The sequence below is a fragment of the Limulus polyphemus genome, unplaced genomic scaffold, assembly GCF_000517525.1.
Source record: "Limulus polyphemus unplaced genomic scaffold, Limulus_polyphemus-2.1.2 Scaffold321, whole genome shotgun sequence".
NCBI classification, from domain to species: domain Eukaryota; kingdom Metazoa; phylum Arthropoda; class Merostomata; order Xiphosura; family Limulidae; genus Limulus; species Limulus polyphemus.
This window is the reverse complement of record NW_013665931.1, coordinates 555,039-564,729: the sequence shown is the minus strand read 5'-3', so window position 1 is coordinate 564,729 and position 9,691 is coordinate 555,039. Positions and strand designations below refer to the sequence as shown.

Below are 9,691 nucleotides of genomic sequence, written 5' to 3'. Positions count from 1 at the left end.
CCACTATAATTATGAATTATGTATTGTACATGAAGAGAATTTATCTTATAAGAAATAACCTTATGGTCTTCAAACAATTTTATCACCCACTATGCAAGTTGACCATTTTTTTTACCCACTATAATTATGAATTATGTATTGTACATGAAGAGAATTTATCTTATAAGAAATAACCTTATGGTCTTGAAACAATTTTATCACCCATTAGGCAAGTTGTCCATTTTTTTATCCACTATAATTATCATTTTTCTAATGTCAATACTTTCTTGAAACAGTAAATTGTCATTATAATCCTTATGTTCTATGAAATCCTTATTTTAGTGTGCAGTAACTACACACCAGAGTGTCTAGTGTTACTGTGTTATAAGGGAACATACATACATTCACAGATGAAACACATGTATGTGTGTGCATGTGTATAGTATGTGTATTTATGCATTGATATATATATATTTTTGTTTACCATTTCATCTTCATGTGATTCATGTCTGTCAATAGAGTAATTTACTGTATTTTAAACAAGCATTGTGGTTTATTCAGTAATCAAGTTGCTCATGAGTCTAGATTTTTTTAAATAAATAAACTTAGTATTCCTAAAATTGTTTAATCTCAAAGTCTAAGTTCAAGGGAAGTCCAGTTCAATCTACACTTTGCTCAATGTGTATTATTGGGTTGTACTAGTTTCAGAGAATTCCACTTTTCATCAGTCACTCTGAACACAAGTTAACCAAACAGAGATAAGCCAGACCTATATCACAGTGAAAAGTATGAAACATATTGTTGGTGTGAACATGCTTTGTAGTCACTATGAGAAAAACCTATACACTGGATAGGTGAAGTGAAGAAAGTGTCATTGGCCGATGACACTTTTTCTTCCATTCACTATCCAGTGTATAGGTTCTTCTTATATATAGTGACTATAAAGCACATTCACACCAACAATATGTTTGTCCAGATTTTTTTGTTTCTCTATTAACAATGTCTCAAATGCTTAATTACTTAACAAGCAGTGGAGATTTGAATTTGACTTCAGAAAATGCAATTTGTTGTACTCTGTATGTTAAGATGAATGACACTGCCCTCTTAATTTCTCGAAATCTGATTGAGAGAAGATTAATATTAAAAATTAGTATCTCAGAAAATACAATACAAACTAAAATATTTAAATGTTAAACTAATATTTTTCAAGCACAATTTGTCTTAAATTATATAATGCATTACATAAGTCATTTTATCAAATCAACATTGAAAGCATTGTATTCTGTTGCAACATCTTGACACAACACAGAAAGTTGTGTTGTGAATTTTATTTTCAAGACATGATGATTTTTACTATAAAATTACTTGTTTTTCTGCATAATCAACAATTTTTATGTACCATAATTTCATGTTATTGGCCACATAATTTTAATTTTTGTCACATGAAAATCAGGGCCCTGATATATTAATTATTTACATATGAAAATATGAAATAAAGATTTGTCACTTATGTGACTTACATAAAGTCTTAACATACATTAGACATGAGATTATAAGCTGTGCCCATGATATTAATTTTTTTTTTTTTTTCACTACTCCCTTACTTATTTCTTGCCAACTAATTAGTAAATTAACTTACTACCTTCTTTAGTAAGCTTTCTTCATGTAATAGTGCCTCTAGCATGTCCAAAGATCCCATGACAGCATTTGACACTCATTATTTCTGAATTATCTGCTGATGACCTTTGTGAGTTACACATTATATGGATTTTCATAATGATAAAAGAGAGGAGGAAAGATTAAATTTCCTTCTCTTTCCCTCTGTCTCTCTTTCTTTCTCTCTCTCTCTCCATATATATATTACTATCTCTTCTTCCACCCCTTTTGCTGATCAGCTCAAAAATGGTTTCCTCTGCTACATCAGCAAGTACCTTTCTCATATTCTTCCATGACATTAGACATATCTGAGATGGGACACCCATTCTCAGTAGTTGTCTCATACCTCCATCCAGGTTGAGGAATATCCATGTTTTTGTTTTCTATTTTATTTTGGTGTTCTCATTGCACTGTCTTCAAGTTGTAAAGCCCCATTCTTGGGTCTTTCTTTTGGTTACCCTGCAACATACTATGAGGTTAGTTATCTTACTTTAAAAAGTAACTTTTCAATAGATAGATACTGTATATGTAACTCATCACCTTTTGTAATTTTTGTTCAAGTTTTAGAATAAGTAAGTTTAAATGAATATTTATGCATTTATTTTTGTATTGAAAACTATTAATAAATTCATTAAATAATTACTTTCTCTTCACAGGAGAATAATGATGAGTGCACTTCAGCTTTTGCTGTTGGTTTTACCAATAGCCTTGACATTAAAAGATGGACCTAATGTCTGTACAAGAGAAGAAATGTATGTTTTAAATTTGTTATTTTTTTATGCTTATATTTTCATATTTGTATATAAAATGTAATTATTTAAGTAAGTGTATTTTTTTTGTTACTTTCTCAGGTTAAAAAAATGGTTTTGAAAGTGCTAGAATAGATTTTAAATATTTGATGTTACAAGCATTAAGAGTTTGAGATCATAGATATAAACTTTTTATCTAGTAATTAATAACAGCCAGAATACAAAGATACACAGTATATTTATAATAAAAAATATATATATAAGATACTGAAAGTAAAGAATATTCTAGTTTGGCATGGACAAAATATCCATATTAAAGACCTTTATCAATTTTTATACAAGTAATAGCTATGTTTTCCATACACTTATTCCACATTTAAATAATTAAGCTTAACTCAACAAAAGTGAGTTATTTTAGTTATATGGTAATTAAATGGAGCCAAAAGGAATTTATAATAAAAAAATAACTTAGCATCCAATGAACACATCCACCATGAAGAAATATGTCTAAATTGCATTTAAGTTATCAAGTTGTCTGTGTACAAGTTTTCCAAGAGGTGTTATTTTGAACTTCTTAATGAAATAATTGTCCTAAAGACACTTTTATCCATTTATTGAATAGAATTTAAACAGTAGACTTTGATACTTATGAGACAAAGATAAAAATGTTTAGTTGAAAAGGAGTTAATTAATTACATCTTTGGTAGTATCTTGGTTAACAGGGAAAAATTCAAGGCATCAATATCTTTTTATTCAAATTTTAAAACAAGATAAGAGTTTAGTATACAGTTTAGAGGCTCAGCAGTAAATTCTTCAACAAACATATCATTAATTAAAAAATTTGAAATAGTTTTGATCATGGTTGGGCAACAGGTTTCTTTATTAATTTTTTATTTTTGCAAAGTGTAATAGTATTTACATTTTGGAAGTTAATTTCAATTTATTGTAAGCACTGTTGGAAACTAATTGAGTTTTTCTTCATTGCCATGCAGTTTTCATTACACATACATTTTACAAAACCATTCCTAACTGTAATAAGATAATTCTACCTTATTAACTGGATTATTTTAAATATTCTATTGAAGCCATATGGATTATACAATTGGTTTTTGTATGTGTGTGTGAATTTATAACTTTTTTCTAACCTGTAGCTTTTACCATTTTCATATTTTAATTAAAAATTTTCTTTATCAAAACTGTTTTTAGGGAATGTCCAACTAATATTGTAGGTATTTTTCATGAATTGAGTGTAGTTATAATTCATAAGTAACCTTATATGTGATTAAGTCTTTATGGCATTATAATTTATATGCTGTAGTATTTCTGATAATAGGGATGATTTTGTAGTAAAAGTTTATAATAGTATTCTGGGTATATTATTCTGTTGCCACAAGAATTGTATATGTTTGGATGCATATACAAAACTGTAGCATTTATGTTAGACATTTTGGTTCTAGAATTGATTACAAAAGCTTAATATTTGTAATATTTCAAATAAAAAAAATTTATAATTTGGTGTGATACTACTTTTTTAGGGTTACCAGTACTGTAAGGGTTTCATACAACAGACCTTATCAAATCCGTACTTTCACTTGGTGTTTAGCTTTTCCTCCCCGCTGTTCCAGATATAGGTAAGTTGAAAATTTTCCAATAGAGTTAATGATATACAGACAGTTGTTGTTTTTACTCTTCTGGTTTTCTTTTATAATTATTTCATTTTTGAAATTCACATTATTTTCCTTTTTTTCATACTAGATTTTCAGATGAACAACAGTAAAAGTATTCTAACAATTTTTTTTCATCACTCCCAAATGCTTTACCAAGTTGTGAACATATTTCTTTAATTCATTGATTTTCATTGCAATAAGCTCCCTGCTATTTTATGATACACTTACTCGCAATAAGCTCCCTGCTATTTTATGATACACTTACTCGCAATAAGCTCCCTGCTATTTTATGATACACTTACTTACAATAAGCTCCCGCTATTTTATGATACACTTACTCGCAATAAGCTCCCTGCTATTTTATGATACACTTACTCGCAATAAGTTCCCTGCTATTTTATGATACACTTACTCGCAATAAGTTCCCTGCTATTTTATGATACACTTACTTACAATAAGCTCCCTGCTATATATTTGTACACTTACTCACAATAAGCTCCCTGCTATATATTTGTACACTTACTTGCAATTAGATCCCATAGAATCACATCTTTTGTATGTTGATACATGTAATATTAAAATATTTAATATTTGATATTAGAAATATTAAAAAAGTCAAAATTTGCATTAGAAAGCTTGTTTTTCCTTACACCAGTTTCTCATTTTATTGCAAACTTAGATATTTTCATTGACAAGATGCCAAGAAACGTATAAGCTATATTTTTGTGTTAATTACCCTATAAATGTGAAAAGCTTTCCTTTACTTACTGAGTGAAACTATAAATGATATCTCATGATGATAGTTGTTTAATTAACCAACATTTGGGTATTTATTGAAATATTTTCTACTAAGTTCTCTTCTGTATATATTGCAAAAATAGCTTATGTGTCTTATAAGTTTACTTAAAAGAATGATATAAGTGAAAATAACGAAGCATTATTATATCCTCCTGCCACAGTTTTGACTAGTACATTGTGAATGTTGATCACCTGCCTGATTAATTTACTTTTAACAGCAAGCTTATTAAAACTTTTCATATCTAATAAAAAGAATTAAATAATTCATGATAAAGCATGTTGTATAATTTTAAAAGGAAGTGTGAATAAAAGTGCTTATAAAGATGTTGAGACACAATCTGCTAGAACTGTTCTTTCTCTCTCTCTTTGTCATATTAACCTTACATTAGTGGTGTAATTGTATGATGATAAAGAAAATAAATTTGAAATTTTCTTCTTCTTCTACAAAGTGAAGTTCAATTTATAAAGATCTTAATTTTGGTATATTGATATTTTACTGTATTTTCATAGTTTTGTTGGTTTTAGATTAAAGCTGGGAATGTTTTCAGCTGTGAAAATTTTTAAAAGGCTGAATTTGGTATTTGTAGAAGGCACTTTAAAAACAGAAATCTCAAAAATATAACAGAAAATTGGGGTTAAAGTTTGATCAAATCTATCTCACTGAAAACTTGGAGGTCTATGAGAATCAAAGATATGGTAAAGGTAGAAGTTAGCTGAGAATCTTTAAGAAGCCTAAAGATCAATTTAAAAAAGGTGTGAAAATGCTCTTGATTCAAGGGACCCTATTAGAATTGGTACAGATAAATAAGATTCATATCCTTGTCAATATGTATGTGTGTATGCGTATTGATGTTTTAGCAAAAATAATATTTTAGATCCTATTGCATCTTCGTGTCACGTATAACTGTTTTTGAACTCTGTAATACTTTAAGTATTGTATGGAATATTTCTATGTATCTTGAGATGACATTAAGTCATTACTAAATTGGGTGGGCTTATTATCACCTGTGAACCAAACTCGTAACTCACAAATTCTTTTGGATATGGTTTGTGTGTGTGTATATGTTTAATTTAGTTTACTTTATCTCCCCTCTAGGATTGGTTACACAAAAGGCTATAAGTTAGATACAAAATTGACCACAAAAACAGTGAATGTTTGTTGTAAAGGGTACATTCTTAATGGAGATGAGGACAGATGTATTTGTAAGTAAAGAGAGTTGTTTCTTTATTATTTAATATAAATGATAGTAATCAAACCTAAGTGTGACTTTTGTTGTCATTTAAGCATTTTCTAGTCTAATTTGAAAAGACAACATGAAATTTTTATTTATCATAGACACCATAAGAAAGAGAAATCACATCTGTACTGTAACTTTGAATTAATTATTACATAACATCATATTTTTGTTCTTGACATTTGTCTTCTCCATGCAGTTCCTGTCATTGAACAGTATAGATAGTTCAATTTCTGATTGTAAATATTTTGGTTGTCTTTTGATGGAGAAGAGGAACAATGAGTTAAGGAGAAAAACATAAACTTTTAAAAACTGATGTATGATTGATATAACCTCTCTTTTAATGACAGCTTTCTGTCACAATTCCTGTATTCATGGAGTTTGTGTAGCACCTGATACATGTGATTGTCAACCTGGCTGGGGTGGTGTCACTTGCAATGTTTGTAAGTTTTTTAAAACTTCTGTAATAAATTCTAACACTACATTTTATAACTATTTTGTTTGACTGAAATCCAGTTTTTCTGTAATTTCATACTTAATATAACTGAAGTATGTTTGGTGAATGTCATTATGCTTTCACTCACGTTACCATATTTCATTGATATAAAATTGTAAAACAGATTATCATTCAGTTGTGCAGAGCTTATTTTAACAATATTTTCTGTACTGTGTTTTAAGCGAGAAAATCAGTGTGCTGTATAAGACATAACAAAGTAGTATATCGAAATAAACTCTTGAAAACAACTTTTAATTTTTCTTTTCCTCCTTATTAGAGATATTTACAAACCACTTGTACTTAAATTCAAGAGGTGAACAAGTGTTTACGGAGAAAGAATATCACTGTTGTATATTATAAAGTACCACTTGGTGCTGAAGCATTTTAATTTATTCTTTTTAATTAACATTTTTTGACATTTGTTTTTAAAATGTTAATTTTTAGAATTAAAATATTTGCCATTCACTTTAATTGTGCTAAAAAAGATAATTAAATTAGTTATAAAGCATTTATGCATTTTGAATAATTATTAATATTGTCTTAGAAAGTGAATAAGAAAATCGTTTTTTTGTGAGCTATAAAAATTTGAAATTTGTTTTAAAATCTCAGTCTAAGCAGAATACATAATTGAGCTACAGGAGGTGTTACATGCATATGCTAATCATCTCTATGAATTGCATAGATTTTTTTACTATTATCCCCCCCCCAAAAAATATATAAAGTGGTTTGTTTCTTTGGATTTAAGCACAAAGCTACACAATGGGCTATCTGTGCTCTGCTCACCATGGGTATCAAAACCCTGTTTCTAGCATTGTAAGTCTGCAGACATACCGCTGTGCCACTGGGGGGCTTATAATAAAACTACAAATACTTTCTTTTATATTACCAGTACCTATATGTAGGAGTGTAGGTCTCTCACTACTTTTCCCACAATTAGCAATTTTTTACATCAGAAAATTTTATAAATAATGTTGGAAAAATACTAAACATCTAACAATTAATTAAAGAAATAAAATTTGACTAAGACTAGAAATACTTTTGAGTACAAATATAACATTTATTCAGTTTCTTTGTTTTTTTCTCTCAACATGCTGACCAGAGCAATGTACAATTGTAACTATTTATTTGGAATAAATTAATTCTAACTTATTTATTTGCCCCATTTCTCCAAGTGTTTTCTTCATTTGATAAAGGTTGGTATTCACTAAAACGAAGCATTTAAACTCAAGAAAATGTATCGGAAGAAACAGTGAATAAGTTTTTTAACACCTACTTAATCATTGGCATTTCTAATAAGGACGTTGAACATATTCATAATATTAATGCATTTCTAGTAAGATTGAATAAATAGGATATTATAGTAGCTTCAAATTTTGTAACTATATATTATTGTCTTCTTTATTTTAACTGCAGATATATATATATATATATATATTAATATTTGCTCTAGTGACTAATATATATATACGTAGATAAAATTGGTTGTACTATTAAATACATTTTAATTTGGTACCCATAACTAACCTTTTAATCCTTAACTCAAAATTGAGGATATTTTTCTTCATACTTATGGTACATGTAAGTATGAAATAAGAACTCTAATGAATATGATATGCGAGGTATATTGTGATTATATAAAAACATATTAAGATGAGTGAATTATTTTTTGGTATAATGTAAGATATTTTTATGTCTGTTGCTAGCATGTCCTGAAGGAAAATGGGGCCCTCTTTGTGAAAAGAACTGTGAATGTAAAAATAAAGCAAAATGTGATCCTGGGACTGGTGCATGCACGTGTAAGCCAGGTGTGTAATTGTTTTTATGATATGGCCATATTTAATGATATTTTTATTGTTAATACATATAGATAGAAATCCAGTTCAAAACCTGATTTAGAATTTTGCATAAAAATCTGTCAAAAATGTATGTATTTATAATGAATAAAAACCCTATAACCCGAGCACATTCTGTTTGTCCCTGAAGAAGAAAGGCCTACCTTTTGAAAGTGCTCGTGTTATAGTGTTTTTATTCATTTCTATCAAGACTTCTTGAACCCACGTGTTTTTTAACATCATATATGTTTTTATAATAATATTAACTGGAAAAGTTAAAGAGACTTAATCTGTAAATTTTGTAAAAGTTGCTGGGTTTACAAAGAAAAGAGCAACATCAACTAATTTAACATCTCAGCAAGGGATAGTAATATTTTTTTCTTTAATAATCACTCATTCATACGCAAAGCTGTAAGTCTGATAACACAGGCCTGCGAATTTAAACTTCATAAAAGTTGTTTTGGTTTTAATAACAGATTTTCCATAATTCAGCTACACAGATTTCGAAAATAATATTCATTTTTTTCTATCATTTAAGGACTTTTTACAAATTGAGAAGAAAAAAAACTCTTACTTAGATCAAATTATTATTTCTTTTACCACAATGAACATTTTTTATTATTATGTTTGTTAACAAAAAATACAAACAAACTGAAGAAAATGGAAGAACATTGATGTCAAACAAATATGTATCATTATGCATCCTGATATTTTTTTGTGAAATCTATGTCTTTTAGTCTCGAAACTATGTGTTGTGGTCTTTCTTATATGGCCAAGTGGTTAGGAAGCTCGACTTGAAATCTGTTTGTTGCACGTTCAAATCCCCATCCCACCAAACATGATCACCTTTTCAACTGTGGGGCATTATAATGTGAGAGTCAATCCCACTATTTGTTGGTAAAAGAGTAGCCCAAGAGTTGTTGGTAGGTGGTGTTGACTTGCTGCCTTTCCTTTAGTCTTTCACTGCTAAATTAGGGATGGCTAATGCAGATAGCTCTCGTGTAGCTTTGCATGAAATTCAAAACAAACAAACTAACTAACTTTCTTTTATGCATTGCATTATGAAATTTTGTGAAAAATCTGTACGTGATAGAGAAAAATGGATATCATTTTCGGATTCAGCATACAGGAATTACTGTAGAACATGTAAAAATATCAAGACAACAAACCATCGCAGGCTCGTGTAACTGATTAGGCATTGATTTCTGTAACCTGTATTAGGTGTGTTGGCAGTGTTCTAGCACATCATAAAAGTATACTGCACACCATTCTAACTTGT

General features: G+C 28.9%; 1 protein-coding gene across 14 annotated transcripts in view; it reads left to right on the top strand.

Moving 5' to 3' along the window:
- Positions 1–9,691, top strand: part of LOC106457357 (protein draper-like) — a 64,100-nt gene that overhangs the window by 23,034 nt on the left and 31,375 nt on the right. For 8 of the 14 annotated variants that reach the window (XM_022383262.1, XM_022383270.1, XM_022383269.1 and 5 more), the window contains exons 2-6: positions 2,292–2,387; positions 3,920–4,015; positions 5,946–6,052; positions 6,435–6,527; positions 8,284–8,385. In XM_022383262.1, coding sequence (XP_022238970.1) covers positions 2,299–2,387; positions 3,920–4,015; positions 5,946–6,052; positions 6,435–6,527; positions 8,284–8,385 — 487 coding nt within the window. In that variant the 5' untranslated portion in view covers positions 2,292–2,298. The remainder of the gene's footprint in view (positions 1–2,291; positions 2,388–3,919; positions 4,016–5,945; positions 6,053–6,434; positions 6,528–8,283; positions 8,386–9,691) is intronic. The other 6 variants (XM_022383263.1, XM_022383261.1, XM_022383265.1 and 3 more) reach the window with 1 other exon arrangement.